Source organism: Antechinus flavipes, chromosome 1 (genome assembly GCF_016432865.1).
Source record: "Antechinus flavipes isolate AdamAnt ecotype Samford, QLD, Australia chromosome 1, AdamAnt_v2, whole genome shotgun sequence".
NCBI lineage: Eukaryota > Metazoa > Chordata > Mammalia > Dasyuromorphia > Dasyuridae > Antechinus > Antechinus flavipes.
The window spans coordinates 237,205,309-237,224,804 of NC_067398.1; the positions used below are offsets into that span (position 1 = coordinate 237,205,309).

Sequence of the window (19,496 nt, forward strand, 5' to 3'; positions counted from 1 at the left end):
AGATTCTTATTAGCTAATAATAATAATAAAATTTTAAAATAGACTTTTTGTCTTTTTTGGGTTTTTTTGTCATTTTAAAAATAACTGTGGGGTGCTTTCTTTTAATATGGCTTTGCATTATTAATCTTTTCAGAGTGTTAAAAAAAAAACAACACAGGATCCATCCATTCATTAACAAATTTGTGGAGCACCTTTGAGGCATTATCATAAGGTTGCTCTCTGCTGGTTATTTTTTTTTTGTTTTTAAAATATGTATTCTTGATTCACAATTAAATTCTCTTTCTGATTTTGAAAAAAAATTCTTGAATTAATTTGCAAATTATAATTTTTTCTTTTTGTCTAACCAGGAACCTTTTGAGGATGGCTTTGCAAATGGAGAAGAAGGTACTCCAACCAGAGAAGCTGTAGTCACATACACTGCAGAAAGTAAAGGTGTGGTGAAGTTTGGCTGGATAAAGGGTGTTTTAGTAAGTATATAAACAATTTTATATTTAGCAGGGTAGTTTCCCACAGGATTCACTTTGGATGCTACTTTGGATGAGACTTTTCTTGATTCCTTCTAGTTATTACTCTTTTTCTCTATTGAAGTATTATTTTATAATTATGTGTACAGTATTTTTACTTACTTTTTTGCATACCTATTGTATTTCATTAGTAGGATATAAGCTATTTTATTGTATTTTTATGTTTCCAGAATTTAACACAGTTAAATTTTCATCCAGCTATCCAGAGTTGGATTTTAGTTATTATAGAACATTATATATGTATATCACTGGGTTCTTAAGAAAGTTTGGTGTTTTTCCCAATTTAGTTCTTTTGAATCGTTTAGGAAAAGACCATATCAACTTGTACCCAAGCAGTCTTTTCTATTTCTGTTATTAAAATGTAATGAGACCAAATAAATGTTTCCATCACTAAGGTAATCAGTTCATCCAGTGTTTCTTAAGTGCCTACTTTTTGTGCAGTTCAGAGGTAGTATAATTTAGTGAATAAAAGGTCAGGAAGACGAGTTAAGTGTGTTTCAAATATATTAGTTGGGTCAAGCACTTAGCCTCTCTATTAGTCCCAGGCAACACTTCAAGACTGTAAGTTCTAAATGGTCACTGATATACTATCAGATGGGGGAAATTGACATACTCGGGAGTTCCCCACATCAATGAAATCACAAATCTAGGTCAGAAATAAAAAAAGTGTAATTCATTCATTTAGTGTACTAGCTTATGGCCTTAGTCACATTTCATGCCCTCAGTCTGACATTAAAAGCTATCCTTTCTAGTACTCTCTAGTACTGCTTTTGCAGTCATATTTCACATGACTTCATTTTGGCCAAATGGCCTGCCAAGTTGTAACATTGCATCTTCTGCCTCCTTGTCTTTTCTCAGTTTGTTTTCAATGTCTAAAACTCTTGCTTGCCTCCATAGACTTTAACTGATTCCCACCTTACGCAATTAGTAGTTTAGTATTTTCTGTCCTTTGAAATAACTTGACATAATTTTGTATTGTTATCTGTCTGTGTACATGTTATGCTTTCCCTAGTAGAGCATTAATAGTTTCATTTTTTTTTCTTTGTACCTTCAGGACCTGCTAATGAGATGGCTTTATGCCATTTTGGAAGGAGTTGTTAGTGGGGTAATCTGGGATCTGTGTTTAGACTCATTCTGTTTACCCTTTTTATTAGTGACGTGGATAAAGCAAAAGATGACTTCTCATTAAATTTACTGATCCAGACACAAGGCTGACAGAGATGACTATCATAATAGATGAAGCAATTTGAATCCAAAATGATTTTTCCAGTTTTTACATTGTTGGACTGAATCTAATAAAGGGAATTTAAATAGAGACACATGTGGGTTCTTATATTTGGGGTAAAAAGATCAATTTCACAAATATAAGCATGATTGGATAGCCAAAAGAATTGGAGATTTTAGAGGACTGCAAACTCAATATGAGTTGACAGTTATATGGTATTCCAGAAAACTGACTATGACCTTGGGGCGTAGCTTCTGGGAATAGGAAGGTAATAGTCCCATTGAACTTTTTTGTCATCAGCTCTCATCTGAATTACTGTGCTCAGTTCTGGTTTCCAAAGTTTAAGAAAAATATACTAATAAGCTGGAGAGTATACACAATGGGGGCCTATCGGTCCATTTAAGCATCGATAGATGCTTATGAGAATCAATTGAAAGAACTGTGCATATTTAGCCTAAAGAAAAGAAGATTACAGAAAGGAAGAAGGGGGTGGTTAGCTGAATTCAGATATTTGAAGAGATCTCAAGTAGGGGATGTATTAGATTTTTTTGTTTGTTTGTTTGATCCAACAAGACAGAAACAGGAATTGTGAGAAGTTTTAGAAATAAATTTAGGCTTTATGTCAGGAGCAACTTCCTAACACTGAGAACTCCAAAGTGGGACGGGTTGCCTTAAAAAATGGTGGTTTCCTTTTCATTGGGTGTTTTGAAGCCAAACCAGAATGTTCATTTCTTAGGTATCTTAATAATGGGAGGACCTCTGTGAATGGGGCAGATAGATGTCATCCCTTCTGCTTTCAGTTTCTGTGATTTTGAGAACCAGAGTAGATATGAATGTTACTAGATGGTGTTATTTTACCTACCCCTGTATCTTAGGATGGCTTCAAAAATCATTTTTTAAAAAGACTTCTTGAATAGAATTATGTTAGGGATTTATAATATTATGTTTGAAAAATAGACAGTGGTGAGGTAGTCTATAGAAGTTAAAATCTGTGCAAGGTAAAGGAATGAGAAAAATATAATTTAATTGAACCATTTTTAGAAAGGGAAAAACAGCACCCCTTTTACCATAAAGATCTTCAAAATATTTATAATATTTTTTTTCTTTTTTACTTAGGGCCTTTGTTAGTGACAGACATTTGTGATAGACATTTGTCTTTTGTTTTTTTTTCTTGGATTCTGAGATTTTTCCTCCTTATCTGTACTAAGCTTTTATTGCAACATGTTTAATCTTTTCATTAAAAAAAATAGCTTTATAGCAAGTGATTGTGAAACTGCCATTGGCTATTAGTTTTTCACTATATTTTAGATCCTATCTGTATGTTACTCCTTTCCCAGGTACGATGTATGTTAAACATTTGGGGTGTGATGCTCTTCATCAGGCTGTCATGGATTGTGGGTCAGGCTGGGATAGGTAGGTATACTTTTATGCTGTTTTATTTAGTTGGGAATTCTTTAGGTACTGCGAAAGAATGGTGGTGTGTGTTTTACTGTACTTTGTTTTGACTTTTGTGACATAAGATTAAAAAAGAAAAATAGACATTTTGGAAAGTGTTTTGCTTTGTATCAGTGTTCTATTAGTAATATTCTGATAATCTTCATTCTCATGAGGGTATTTTTTTAAATCCATTTTTAGCTATGAAATAAATTAGAGGCTTTAATCATTTGTGTGTATTTATAGAATTTTATGATTTATGAACTACTTTCCCTATAGACAATTCTTTGAAATAGGTAGAAGCAAGTACAGGTTTCTCCATTTTACAGTTGACCAAACTGACATTCAGTTTGTAACTTATCCAAAATGATTTAGATAAGAAAAGGCTGAGGTTGACCTAGACAGACTATGGAACTCTTTCAACTTTACTATATTTGCCTTTAATCAGCTCACAGGTACAAAATTCTAGATATAATCACCTGGAAGTATAGTTTTTACTTGTTTTCTCTGCTTCAAAATTATTTTAATTAACAATTAAAACATCCATTTCTTTTTTTTTAAAGGTCTGTCAGTTCTCGTTATAGCAATGGCCACTGTTGTCACAACCATCACAGGATTGTCTACTTCAGCAATAGCTACCAATGGATTTGTAAGAGGAGGTAAAGTTTATCTTTTTCAAGTTCATATTTTGTCCTAGTCTTTTAGATCACTATAAAAATACATGTTTTAAAAACCACTTTTTAAGGGCAGCTAGGTGGCTCAGTGGATAGAGCACTATCAGGAGGTGCTGAAATCAGGAGGACTTGAGTTCAAATCTGGCCTTAGACACTTAACACTTCCTAGCTGTGTGATTGAGCAAGTCACTTAACCGACTTGTCTCAGCAAAACAAAACAAAATAAAACAAAACCAAAAAAAACCCACCTTTTAAAAATAAGTTAAAGCTGAGTTGTGTTGATAAATTTTGGTAAATACATTTTCCAAGCAGCTAGTTGGCCCAGTAGATAATGGATAGTTCAAATCTGGCCTCAGACATTTATTGTTGGATAGTGTTTGCCTCTGTTCCTCATCTGTAAAATGAGCTAGAGAAAGAAATGGTAAACTATACTCCATTATCTTTGCCAAGAAAATGCCAGATGGGATCATGAAGAGTCTGACATAACTTGAAATGACTAAACGACAGTTTTCCAATTACTCAGAAACTGAATAAACCACTGTTTAAGATGTTGCAGAAGAGATTCTTGTTCAGCTATAAGCCTTCTCAGATAAAGCAGAATGTGAACCAGACTTTTCTTGAAAGGTGGTCAGCAGTCAAATCTGGAATTACAGGATATAGACTCTCACACTGAGTTGATCCAGTTACGGAATTTATTGATAATCTATAAATCAGTTTAGTAAGCAAAGGTAATTGAGCATGCAAATCCTCTTATCACCTCGTTGTGTCTTGAATCTTAATATCTGTTCTGATTCTGCAAGACTAAGAGCAAACATTTATCAGTCCTAATGATTAGCCCTACCCAGATCTTTGCAGGCAGATGCTAAGAGCTCCTGGGTTAAGAATCTGGAGGTAGGGTTAAGAGGAATAGGATTCATGCGGTTTCAAATTTCAGTAAATAAAGGAAGATGAGCCTTTTACAGTTATATCAACCTTTAGTGAGCATACTTAAGCCACTTTTGAATGTGTCGTTCGTTAATTGCGTTGGTAAGAATAAACACAGGATAGACCTAATTCCTTGGTTTCAGATACCTAATGAATGAATGGTCAGTTATTATTTTCATTTTAACTATTTATGCAACATTCGTGCATCTTCTCCTTCCCCAGTACCCAATGGAATATGAAGGCCAGGACTGGTTTTTTTTTTGTTGTTGTTGTTGTTTGTTTTTTTTTTTTTTTTGTCTTTGTCCTTGTGCCTGCCTCACAGTTGCCATATAATAAGGCTTGTTGAATGAATTGTCAATATTCCTTCTTTGTGGTGGGGGTTGGGGGGAATGCAGAAGGATTGGAGGGGGTGAGGGTTGGGAGCAGTCCTAACTAGTTAAATAGACTTTAATAGGTGAAAGACAAAGGATATTTTAAGTGCTTAAATCACATTCATTTGGATTTTAAACTTATTTTGTCATTGGGAAATTGAGAGGAAAAGAGATTGTAGAGCAAGTTTAGGAAATCTTCACTGAAGAAGAAAAGAACGCTGGAAATGCTTAAATTAGGAGTTGGTTAAATTTGTTTATAAACCCTCTAGAAATAACAGTGTTAGAAAAGAGTTAATTATCACCACCAGTTTTCTTTCATTCCTGGTGGGATACCACTGAATATTATAAAGGAAATGACAGATCTAAAGAGGCATCTGTTTATTTGGTTATCTCTTGTCCCTTTGATCTAATATAGACATGGAATCTTCATAGTCAGTGTTACAATCAAAAAAATTCTGTATTTTAGGTATCTGTTCTTTATGGTAGTTTGGAATAAAAATGACATGACTGTTGGATTGTACTTACTTGGTTGTTTTTTTTTTTTTTTTTAATCTGATCACTTTTCATTGTATTAACTGTTGTATTTTTTTATGGTTGTTTTATGTTTTTAGACACTTAATGATAGCAGAAATACTGTAATGCCCAATGGGCAATTATAGTATTATATTATAATTATAATGGGCAATGTAGACAGAAAAAAAAACTATTAGAGGAAATGTTTCCCCAGTAGAGTTTTGTTTTTGGACTGTTTCACTGTTTTTATTTTTAATTTAAAGGACTCAATACATTTTTCAAAAGTGTCTGGCTATGTAAAAATTCAGTAGTAGTGGTTAACAGAGAGTCTGTTAAATATCAATTTGCATAACAAAAATGAAAGTCTTTTCAATAGTATGTCATATAAATGATATAAATTGAGCAGCTAGGTGATGCAGAAGTTTGGGCCTCAGGCATTTGTTACTAGTTGTGTGATCCTGGGCAAGTCATTTAATTTTGTTTGTTTAAATGGTTCTTTATCCATAAAAGGAATTGGAGAAGGAAATGGCAAAACCCCTCCAGTATCGTTGCCAAGAAAACCCCATATGGCAACATAAAAAGTACTACATGATTGAAAAACAGCTAAAATCAATGGCACACTAAAATTTTATTTAGCAAAATAAAATTGACTAGGAGTTTTGTTGTGTTTTCTATTTGTGATGGGAAGGTTATAGTATCATTTGATCTGATTTCTTCTATCTGTTATGTGGGTTTTTTTCTCCAAATTCTGTGTTTAAGCAACATTTTAAATCATATTTCACTTTGAATTTTTGATACTCATTTGATTCCTTGAAATATTTCCATTGTCTTACTTGTTCTCACAAAACTAAGTATGTATTTTGTATAAATTTTATATGTTGTTCTCCTTTCCCCAAGAGAATATAAGCTCCTTGAGAACAGCAGTTGTTTGATTTTGGTTTTAATCCCCAGAATCTAGCTTACTAGACTCATTGTGCCCAAAACATAACTTATCTTTCTTTCTAAACTCTATCTTCTTGAATTTCTTTATTATTAACTTCCCTTGTTTACTCCACTTATCCAGTTTCCAGGTGTTGTCATTTTTTTTCCTCTATAGTATCTCCACATACCTAACCACTTCATAAGTTAGCCCTCATCACCTTTCACTTGGACAATTGCAATTCAATTAATGTCTTTTTAAAAAAGACCTCACATGCAACTCTGCATGTTGTCTCCCCTTTACCCCATTAGACAAACAAACATATACAAATTAAATCTATATGGGATAAATTGAAGATATTTCCAGGGGGAAGGCACTGAGATTAGGAAGTCTTTTTGTAATTAAGATTTGAAGGAAGCCAGAGTGTTCAGGAAGGAGAGATGAAGAGGAAGAGAGAGTTTCATGTTTGGGGAAGACAGCCGTGACAATATGTATTCAAGAGATAAAGTATCGTGCTGTCATGACTTGGAGTAATTGCATAGTTTTAAAATATCATTATATTCATTTTAATTTCAAAAGTTGTTAGTGTTTCAGAAATGATGAAAGAATTCCAAACCAGATTCCTGATGAAGGAACATTAAAGTTGTCTTGATTTTAAAGAACCTGTCAAGGATACTTCAGCAATCTCCTCAATCTAACTTCCACTTCTTCAGGACCAACTTCTTTTCTCCATTTACAAGGTTTCAGCCTTTTCAAATTCTTACCTAAACTTTTGGAATTGCTTTCCTCATTGTCTTCAATAGTCAGTCACAACTTCATGAAACTTATGTGAAAACTAGGTTTTTTATAAGAAAAATGAACATTATTGCAACATATCTAACATATATAAGACTGCTTGCCATCTGGGGAAAAATCGGAACAGAAGCAAGTGCAAGGGATAATGTTGTAAAAAAAATTACCCTGGCATGGATTCTGTCAATATAAAGTTATTACAAAATAAAATTAAATTAAAAAAAAAGAAAAATGAACATGCATGTGGAATCCAGAGGTCACAGTTCATATGAAAGTTTGCATATTTATGATAGCGAACAAAGGGAGGAGGAGGAAACAAAACTCGATCTAAAGGGTCATGGCATGAGGATAAAAGTGCAGTAAAGGTGAGAAAAGGATGAAACCCATTCTGAAGAGAAGAAGCTAGGTGATAGCAAAAGCCATATTGTTCTCTTAGATCTGCTAGAAATATGATGCTCTGCATATCCATAGGGACCCAACTGCACAAGCAAATATCCCAGCCTGGTACAGACTGGCTGGCATCTGTCTTTACTCCCAAGAACACACAAAGAATCTGGTTTGGAATACAAATAACAAATTATATCAATGGGAAAGGTAGGAGGTAGACGGGGTTAAATTTCATCATTGACACATTCAGGACCTCACACACATATTCTGGGTCCAGTATTTCTAGAATATATGACAATTCAAAAAAACAAGTTTCAGGAATTTTTTTTAATAGTTCTCAACATTCCCCCTTGTTGCTCAAAAGTGACTGCTGGGTACATTGATGACCATAGGGTGTAACACAGTGAGTAAAACAGTAGTGTGTGATACTCCCTGAGATAGCTCCAATTACAAAGTGGGATCAGAAGGATCAGAACAATTAACAGAATACAGTACAAGGCATAATAAGCATGACCAAAATTAGGGATTAATTTGAAGGGAGAAAAACATCATCAAATTATTCAAAAGAACTTAGTATCTAGATATAGAAAATAAAAGCAAAAGAGGAGGTGTAATAATAGATATCAATAATAACAGACAGGTCTCCCTGTAGCTTAGTAATCCTTTTCAATATCCATTCAGTCAATTCAGTTCATCCTGGATCTTATACATCCCATGCAGTCATCTGGTTCCTAGCACATCTTTACTTGCAGCAGTCTGGAAAAATCGTGTCCTTATGGACACACAGATTGGATTGGATTTTCTATTCTGGTTCCAATTACTTGTAGAGATTTCTTTTTTGTTCCTCCTAGAATCCCTAACAAAAGAGAGGTCTCATCAAAATTTACTCTTCCAATAACAAGTTTGTGTTGTGAAAACCGGTTCAAACCTTGAAGTTCTCATTTAATCAGTAACAACTAAAAAAAGAGAACACTAAAAGTAGGAAGCCAGAATTTACTTGAAACTTAATTAGAATTTAGATTACAAATACCCCATTCTTTTTCTATCTTAAACACTGTTCACAAGCATTGTGTTAATATATGTAAGATAGCCAAATAATAATTAAACATTTTAAATACCTCAGAAGGCAGAATTTTCAAAACCTTCCTAATTACAAATATATTCATTTGATCTTGTTGCTTATTCAAAATTTTTACTCAAACCTTTTTTAACTTAATTATATTTACCAATTAAATGTTAAATATTTTGGAACTCCAAATTTAAATAACATTTGTTCTAAATTAATTCTGATCCAATTCAGTTATCCAATATTCCCACCCCACCCTTTAGGAGGAGCAGAGACAGATAAAAATTTTCATCCTCACACAATAACATAGGTCACGGAACATTTTTTTTTTCAAGAAGATGACCTATAATACTCAAATGAAGTCATAAAAAAAAGAAATCAAATACCAAATTAACATCAATTATAGCAGAAAACTTGGGATGACATAAGCAATCAAGTGCATATCGAATAAGTGATTTATAATAAAACATGTTTGTATTATAGGACATGCTTAACAAACATATTATTTCCACATTACTTATAAACTTGAATAAAATTGGCTTTTCCATTAATTACACAAAAAAGTTCTCTAAGTTATTTGCCTCTTAAGAAAACTGATTGCACTAAAATGGAGAAATTAATAGGGTAAAAAAATTTAAAAATTAATAAAATAACAGCTAGGTCCCACAAAATAATTGTATTAATACCCTAATATTATAATATTAATACCCTATTTCAAAACATTTAAGAACCTTATTTTATAGAGAAATATATATTTAATAACAGGTAGATGACTAGATCAAATACTCATTTACCAAGTTGTTTAGAATATAGAAAGGAATAAAAAGTTAGTTTAAAAAAAAAAAACAGCTGATCTGGAGAAAGGACAAGAATAATTGGAATATTCAAAAGTTATAGTAATAAAAAAGAATGTACAATAATAATAAAATAGAATATAGAAAGGAATATAATTCTAATCTGATTAACTCAGTTCTTAATACACATACATTTTATTATAGTAGCTCAGATGTGATGTATCTTAGACTTAATCCAGAGGATAATGATAAACATTGTGTTTGTATGTATTTCATTTCACAAACTTCTTTTACTTTTGTCCATTTATGAACAATTTCAGGGATTATTAACAAATGAGTATGTAAATGTTAGCAGGCAGATAACAAGCCTGAATATTAATTTATCTAGTTGTTTGGAATATGAAATGCCCATAACTCTGATCTCTGCTGGTTGTTTTTCTCTACTCCTTAAAAATGGGTCTTTTTCAAAACTCTATCCTATCTGTTAATCTTTTTTTCTCTGATGTCTCAAGATAATATCCATCCCCATGATTTCAAGTTAAATCCCTAGCCTAGACCCTCTCCCCCAAGATGTAAACTCCCATTCCCAACAACTTTTTTAAACTTTTACTTATCTTTAAACAATAAAAATGTTGTCCTACTTCTACCTAACCCCCAAAATGGTTCTGCATCCTTTGGATGTTGTCTCAGGACTACAGGGATGATGGGAAGGGGCCTGCTATTTCCTATTTTCACTACAGAAAATTAGATAATGCTAATATTTGGACTATCTACCTTACAAAACTTTTGTGATATTTAAATATGATCAGTTATTTAAAATGTATTATAAACAAAAAAATCAATAAATATCAGCAATTTCTGTCAATGCTTTGTTATTCTTCTAGTTACTCAAATTTGAAGTTTTAAGTCCTATATTATCCTCCTAATGATACTAGAATTCAGATCTTTTATTTTTGATTTGCATATTGAGTCTTTGAGATGTTTAACAAATCTGTGATACCATTCCCATCTGAATCTCTCCTTCTTATTCTCACTGACGCTATCCAAAGTGAGATTTTCGCTACTTGTGCAGAATACTGTGTAGTTGTACAGGGCAAGCCAGGTGGCACAGTAGGTAGAGTGCTGGGCCTATAGTCAGAAATATCTTGGTTCAAGTCCAACATTATCTGCTTACTAGCTGGATACCCTTGGATAAGTTATTTAGCAAAAATAGTTATTTACCTCCCAGGGTTGTTGTAAGGATCCATTGAGATATTTGTAAAGCTCTCTGCAAAATTGAAAGCAACTATCTACATGCTAGCTGTTACTGTTACTATTAGGATTGTTTTAATAGGGTTTAAACTAATTGCCCCCTACTTCTACCAGTGACAGATTATTCTCTATGAAGTAACTGACTCCTTTTTTCTTACCATTACCTGCAGAGTTTAATTCAGAAACTCTGTTTTGGTTTCAGCTAGCCTTTGTATTTGTCCCTCTTCTCTTCCCTCCCTGTTTTCTTTTTGCAAATATCTATGTATTAAAATCCTACTGATACTGAAAAGAGCTAACTTAAATGGCATTCTCTAAGAAAAGTCTGGCCTAGTTATATATTTTGATGAATGAACTTTATTTACTCATTATTAAGTGCTTCTACATACCAGAAACTTTACTAATTACCAGAGATAGAAAGAAAGGCAAAAGATAGTCTCTGTTCCAAAGGAGCTCACAATCTAATGGTATAAACAATATGAAATAACTATGTACAGAAAAATATGTACATGATAAAATGGAAATAATCCAGTAGAGGCAAGGCACCAACATTAAGGGAGAGGGAGGATCAAGAAAAGTTTCTTGTAGATGATGGATTTTACTTGTAACCTGAAAGAAATCGGAAAAGCCATAAAGCAATAATGAAGAGAGAAAGTATTCCAAGCATGAAAAATGGACAATGAAAATACCCAGGGTCTGGAAATGGATTGTCTTATTCAGGAACAGTAAGAAGTCCAAAACCACTGAACAGATTTGGGGTAAAGGGAGGAGAAATTAAGTCTAAGAAGACTTGAAAGGCAGGAGAGGGCTGGATTATAAAGAGCTTTGAATACAGTGCCAAACAGATGATTTTCAGTTGATCATTCATCTGTACATTATAATCTTTGCAAGATATTTTCTATCTTTTACCTAAGTTTATTAGGTATTATGATGACAAACACTTAATTATGGATCTTATTTAGGGAACCCTGCAGTGTTGTGATGTTTGGTAAAATTAGCATGTTTTCACACAGAGAACAACACCATCTATAAAAAGTCTCTCTTCCCTTTCGGAGTCTGCATTGAACATGATCCAATATATTGAAATTTTTGGAAAATGTACCTCCTTGTTGTTTATATTTTGCTTGTTATTAATGATCAGAAGATCATTGAACCAACTTATATTACTTCTTGAAAGGTAATAGTATATGATTTTGGCACATATGAGAAGACAGTATTCATCTTAATTTAAATCTTTGTTAAATCGTATATGTAATATATACGAAGAATGAGGAAAGATGGGCAGTCCAGATAGAAAGAGAAATCACATGGGTTAGAAAGGTTATTATTTATTACTTTTAAGCATTGTAAGAACATGCAAGAGAATTTGATGAAATTTATTTTGTTAATGAAGCCTAAATAATAATGCAACTTTTCAACCAAGCCACCCATTTCAACTCTCAAAAATAATTACACTTCTTAGAATTATAGCATAGGAAACAGAGTGATAGAAAAGACAATTGCAGGATGTATCTGCCATTTACAATATGAAGTAATTTCAGTGTGCCATACCAACCCACTCCTAATGTTGTTTTATTTGTCATGGAGTTGCATACCATCTACCAAAGAAAGAGAAGGATAAAGAAGTAATTTGTGGGACACGTGCTGCTATTTGCCATTTTATTTCATGGTGAACTAGTTAAATTATCAGAGTTACTTCAAAAATTAATAAACTTATTTCTCCTTTTTCCTACCCTCCCTCCAGTTTTCTTGAATAATACTTTAAAATTTTAGTTTAGAAGAAAAAGTAATAATGATTTTCTAGCTTATATTATCTATTTCAAATATTATAGAATAAATTTTGGAATAGCAGATAAGGATAAGGAATATCCTTATAAATAAAAATAAGAAAATTGAAGCCCTAGAAAGAAAAAGTGATGTGCCTAAAGTCCTAAGTGTGGGAAGAGGCAAAGCCAGAAGATAAATCAAGTTCCTGACCAGCCTGGTTTTTCACCCACAAAGGATAACTAAAAAGACTGAGATTTAGAGAGCTAAATAACTTTCAGGATTACCCAGCTGCACAGCAGTGCGATCCTTGATTTTCTAGTGCCAAGTTTAGGGGTCATTATTAGAGAAAGGCAATGGGACATCTTGGGAAAGAGGACAGGATTTGGAATCACAAGAGACAGAGTTTGCATTCCATTGTATGTCCCCTGGGCAAATCACCCCTAAGGCACAATTTTTCCATCTCTAAAGTGAGGATTATGCTTACAGCACTTACCTCACCAAGCTGTTAAAAAGACCAAATGAGATAATGTAAATAAAATGCTTTGTAAGTTCAGAGTGCTATAAAGTTAGGTACTATTGTGCATTGCAAATGATATTTTGGTATCATTAATATTTAAAACCCTAAGAAAAACATTAAATCAATTTTTTCCTATTTAATTTAGATACAACTATATTTTTCTTCCTCCCCCCCCATCCCTCTTATATTATAATCACTATTTAGAGGTAATAAAAATCATTCTACAAAGTTTATTAAAAACTCAAGTCAAAGTTGTGACAGAAAAATAAGGAGAATGGTAAATAAACTGAATTGGAACACAGTGATAATCCCTTTGCATATGCCAGTATTTTCATGTTGTAAATACGTGTCTAAAAATTAACATGGGAAAAAACCTTAAATTACCAAATTGACAACAATCTGCTATTTTATCTTATGCATAACCTAATTTCTCTTTCCAATACCTCTGTTATTATCAGGGTTTTTCTTTGATCAGTAGGTCTAACTTTGTAAACTGGGTATCCCATCACATGTATTCCTCTCTATGCTTCTTGATTACCCTGAGAGTTTCATTGGAGTCTTAAGTATTTTAAATAAAACTCCACGCATCTTAAAGTGGGTAGAGAGAACAGCATTTTTTTCTTTAGTATTGTATTGTTTTGCTTTTGCTTCACAATTCTTGATGTTTTTATTTGCTGAATATCTTAAGTTTTGATGATGAAATCATAATAGTTATGTTGGATTATTGAAAAAATATAACAGGTAAAATATTTGAATAATTTTTATAATATTGAAGATAATTAGCCAATAATTTCCTTGACTTATAGTGCATGTGGCCATAAAGACCTTAATTTTCTCTCTTTAAAATGGCAATTTACTATTTTGTATAGAAAGGCTTTATTTCATGATTAGCTTTAAAGAGTTGTAAACTTCAAAATATCTACTGATGATTACGAAGTGTTAGACAGGAGAAACTTAGTCAAGTGATAATTTTCCTTAAGAAATAAAAATAGAAACTTGTAACAATCGCGCTGGCACCCAGGAGATCTCAGAATCAGCCGGATAAACAAAAGTCCTCAATCTTTATTCTTGGTCCCCTTAATCAGGATTGAACAGGATGGAAACAGATTCTCCACAACCGCCTTCTCCCTCCTCAACTGCCAAGAATGTGACTCTGGCTAGCTTTACTCCACCCCCTAGTCCCTCCTACAATTCTCTATGCACCAATCATTGAGCCAGCATGGATAGTGGAAAAAGGACCATTTTCCAAGCATATGCCCAGAATACTGTCCAATCAGTAGTTAGCCTCAAGTGCTCAGCAGTCCTGACCTCAGTGCATTGATTCCATAGTTTCAGCCCTCTACAGAAACTAATCATGAATGGGCAAAAAAACCAACAACAACCAGAAGCCATTTTACAGGTGCTTATAAAATTAAAACCGCCAAATAATGTTTTTTCAGAAAAGGCAGTAGGATTTGTTTATTTTTATATTTCTTTTGTTAATATTTGGTTGTCAAATTACCTAAAAATACCTCTATAATTTAAAATTGTACAGAAGACATAACACTCAGGAAGCTGAATAACAAACATCTTATGCACTCATCAAAATAAGATTTAAAAATTAATTATTTATTGGTGAATAGGTTAAATTTACTGTGTGTGTCAAGCTTAATAAAGGGATATATTATAAATAATCTTAATTGGTTCCTTTTTCTTTATACTAAGGATATTATAAGAAGAAGTAGGAAATTAATTTCAGCAAGATAGTTTTATATTGAATGAAGGGATAAATTCTTGTCTGTGAAAATTGTTGATTACTTAAATTTGTTATCAAATAAATGACTTGTTTTCTTTCTCTGAATAAATGTTTTCCCAAAGGATAAAGACTTCAAATTTCTGTTGTATTATTACTTCTGAACCCTGTATTTATAATAGCACTTATAATTCCCACTACATAGAGTGGTGAAAATCAAAAGATATTTCAAGAAGCATTTACCACTTATTAAAATTGCAACTAATTTGCACAATGTGTATTCATTGTAATGTAAAACTTTAGGAAACTATAAAGTGCTATGTAAATGTAAACTCATTTTCATTCATTCTAACTTATTTTTTCTCTCTTTAGGAGGAGCATACTATTTAATATCTCGAAGTTTGGGACCAGAATTTGGTGGTGCAATAGGACTAATCTTTGCTTTTGCTAATGCTGTTGCAGTGGCTATGTATGTAGTTGGATTTGCAGAAACAGTTGTAGAGTTGCTTAAGGTAATTTGGTTTTCAAGTTGTTTCTTTGGTAACAATTTCATTCTTATTTATATCAAATCATATTTTAACTAGAATAGTTGATCCGCTGTCTACAGTGTAAAATTTTTGGAATTTAAAATCTGAATTCCCAAGCAGAAGGCAACTAGGTAATATAATAGATGAATTCCACTGGAGTGAGTAAGATCTGGAATCCTGCCTTACACACTTAGTAGCTTTGTCATCCTGGAAAAGTAATTTGAAGTCATTCTTTCTTTACCGAAACAATAGGAATAGTAATAGCACCTACCTTACTAGGTTGTAGAGATTGAAGGAGAAAAATCTAAAGAGCTTTATAAATTTTAAAGCACTACATAAATGTTAGCTATGATGATGATAAAGTTGAACAGCTTTTCCAGTTACCTACTGTAACTATACTCCTAATTTATTTTATTGCTTTGTTATAGTAAATTTTTAACATTTTGTAATAGCAAATATAAACACTGGTGTTTGTAATATCCTAAAGAATATCTAATTATTTTAAATGATAACATAACATTGCTTTTAGATTTTAATACTTACTTTTAAAATTTAACAAATCACCTCACTTCTCATGTTGAAAAAATAGAACATTTTAGTTTCATAAAGGCTGAAAATATTATTAATCCTAGCATATTATTGTTTCCATATGCTGGCCATTCATCTATTTATGAATATACTTATTTTTCACTTATTTATAGCGAATTCCTATTCCAACTAGAAAACTAGTTGCCCAACTAGGAAGTTATAATAACCATGTTTTCAGCATTCAACTTTTTAAATTAATTTTTTTTAAAGAACAAGCATTAATTTTATCTCCCATCCCATATATACCCTCCTATTCTCAGGGAAACAAAACAAACTCTTGTAACATACGCAGTCATGCAAAGCATATTCTCTTTTTGGCCATGTCCAAAACTGCCTCATTTTGTATGTTTATTTTATCACTTCTGTGTCAAGAATTAAGTAAAATATTCTTTCTCGTTGATCTTTTTGAATCATAATTTTTAATTGAATTGATCAGAATTCTTAAATCTTTCAAAATTATTCAGTTACAATTCACTATTCGCTTATGTGAAAGTAAGATACATACCATAAGTGAATACATACCAAGAACTTATTTTTCAGATTCAAAAAATGTGAATTTTGTACACACACACACACACACACACACACACACACACACACACACAAGAACAAGAGACTTTGTTATCCAGTCCCCAGCCATTCTGTTTTAAATGAGAATACAATTTGACTTCTAGACATGAAAGTACAGCTCTTAAAATCATTCAAATCATAGAAAAATTTAGAGGTTTGTTAAAAATAGAGGTATATTATGCTAGGTTAATACAGCATTATAAAATTATTTCATTAAAAATATTTTATGATTATCTTTTGTATTAAGTTCTTAATATGTTTTGCATTGAATTTTAAATAAGTTAATCTCCATTCTAGTCAATCTTTCATATTAACATTAAATGAATGTTACTATTATATATAATCTTTTTATAGGAGCATTCTATACTCATGGTGGATGAAATCAATGATATCAGAATTATTGGAGCCATTACAGTGGTATTACTTTTAGGTATCTCAGTAGCTGGAATGGAATGGGAAGCAAAAGTAAGCAATTATATGTGAAAACAAACAACATATATATTTCTTCTAATGGGTTCCATTGATGTGTGTGTGTGGGAGGGGGGGTGTTTGTAAGTATATACATATATATATATTTATATGTATATGTATATATATATATTTATATGTATATGTATACATACATATGTAGATAGACAAATTGTTACATATGGTTGTTTTTTTATTTGGCAAGAATATAGTGGGTGAGAAGTACCTCAGGACATTTGAGTGCTTTCGCAGCATTACTGTCATACTTGGTATCACTCCTTGCTGGTGTTTCCCCATTCCTCTCATCATCACTAACCTTTGCCACATCCCTTTTCTAGTTCTGGGTTTCCCTTATCCATTTCTCCTATGGGGTAGACTGAATCTCTTTATTCTCTTTTGTTCTTCAGCTTCCTCTTTAATAAGAATAGAACTCTAACAAGAGGCAGGGATTTCTCTCAGATGCAGGAGAATTTGGATTTCAGTCCTATCTAACATAATGCTGACTGTGAGGCCAACCTCTCAGCTTCTGCAGGCAATTTCCTAAGATTATAAATTGCAGAAGAGTTGTTGGTCTTCATTGGTAAAAGGATTCTTTAGTCCCCTTTTTTCTCCTAAACCAAATCTAAACCTGAAACCCCAGGTCTAAACCAGATTATCTCTAGTACTGTAATCAACTACTAAACGTATCATTTATAGACTTAACTTTATAAAATACAATGAAAACTTTAGTCTTATATGCAAATATAGAGGCAATTAATAGCTTTAGTTCTCATTCCTCTTACCACATGTTTTTTCCTGTAGTTCTCACCTAAAGTCAGTCAGTTCTCATTCTGTCTGAGCTGAATGCTTATTGAAGCTCTTAGCTTGAATAGTTTATATGTGATTAAGCTTATGATTTTCTTGGCTTTTCTACAATCCAGTTCTGGATCTTTACCTCCTGTCCTGTAAAAACATTTCTCATCTGGACCCCTAAATATCCATTCCATTTTCATCTTCTTATAGCTTCTTTGAAACCATCATGAGTCCAAATTGGTTACCTGAATAATAAGAATTTGTCTTTTTTCCTATTTGACCTACAAAAATTCCTCCTTTAGGTCTCAGGTTATTTAGCATTGGCCTTTAAAGATCTCATCTTTTATTATCTGGCTTTTAATGTTCTTCTTTTTTGGTGAAGCATACTTGCTTTACCTCTTATTCTAGTATCTAAGTCTCCCTCATTTCAGAATCTGTAGTCCTGTTTGCTTTTGTTTTGCAGTCATTGCCAAAATGTTGTGATATGGGTTTTTTTTGGGGGGGTACAGGGGGATTCCTGATTGATCGCTGCAAAAACTCATCCTTTTGATTAAGCTTCCCATTAAATTCTTGTATCTATCGAAACTAACCAGTTCAATCTACTTTCCTAGGTATTTTTTTTAGATTTTTTTTTTCTCTTCCCCCATTTTGTAGAATCTGTTTCTTAATTTCACGTATGATAATAGTTTCACCAATAATATTGTGTTCTCCATAAGCTATAATATATGTTCCAAATGAACATAATTACATCCTCCCTCTTCCATGTTTTGGGTAATAATATTCAAATCAGTGACAATGGATAATTGACATTTCTTATGAATGTATATATTGTTATTTTAAATAACAGATGAGAAAAGCTGATTAGTCACTCTACTATCTAGGCTTAGAAAAGCAAGCTACAGTTATTTTCTACCACTTCTAAAATTTTTAAAACCAAAGACCTTGCTACTCTCAACTAGGGGAAATGGTGAAATTAATAGGGAAATTGTGGTAAGGTCAAAAATCAGCTTGAAGAAACTAAGTGGAGGACAGAACTAATTTTATTTTACATACTTACAAATGTCTAATGAAATTGAAAGATGGTATATAAACTAAGTTTCTTAGTATCCACAAAGCCATTGCCAAACCACTCATTTCCTATTTCAACAATAAACATTGATTTTTTTCCCCACTTTACTAGAAGCAATAAATGCTTTCTGTCCCCCTCGATTGCCAAAATAATTTGGAAATGACTGAGAAAAAGGAAGGGATCTTAAATAAATGTCTCTGTCTTTAAAAAGTTTCATATTAATTTATATTAGTGCTTTCTCCTCAAGCTTTACTTCCTTTCCCCACCCTTTCCTTTTACTTCATCTTTTTTTTTTTTTTTTTTAAACACTGGTACCTTTTCAACTATTCACATGTTTCTATCTTATTCCATTTGTAAATAGTGTACCATTTGTGCCCATAATCCTATCTTATCAAACTATCTTGCCAGAATAATTATACATAGAAGATGGAGGGGGAATGTATGGGAAGTGTTTATCAACAGTAGATAGTAGAGAAGTCCATATCAGAATTGTTTGGAATTTGCAACACTTTTTTTACCTGTAGGAAGTGTATATACTTTCCATAAGAGGGAACCTATATAAGAAAGTTCTTTATCAAACGGGCTTTGGCCTGGA

At 32.4% G+C, this 19,496-nt stretch overlaps 1 protein-coding gene across 2 annotated transcripts in view; it reads left to right on the forward strand.

Moving 5' to 3' along the window:
- SLC12A2 (solute carrier family 12 member 2) overlaps positions 1–19,496 on the forward strand; it is a 113,509-nt gene that overhangs the window by 41,246 nt on the left and 52,767 nt on the right. For both annotated transcript variants that reach the window (XM_051998306.1, XM_051998314.1), the window contains exons 2-6: positions 348–467; positions 3,087–3,162; positions 3,747–3,842; positions 15,260–15,399; positions 16,927–17,037. In XM_051998306.1, coding sequence (XP_051854266.1) covers positions 348–467; positions 3,087–3,162; positions 3,747–3,842; positions 15,260–15,399; positions 16,927–17,037 — 543 coding nt within the window. The remainder of the gene's footprint in view (positions 1–347; positions 468–3,086; positions 3,163–3,746; positions 3,843–15,259; positions 15,400–16,926; positions 17,038–19,496) is intronic.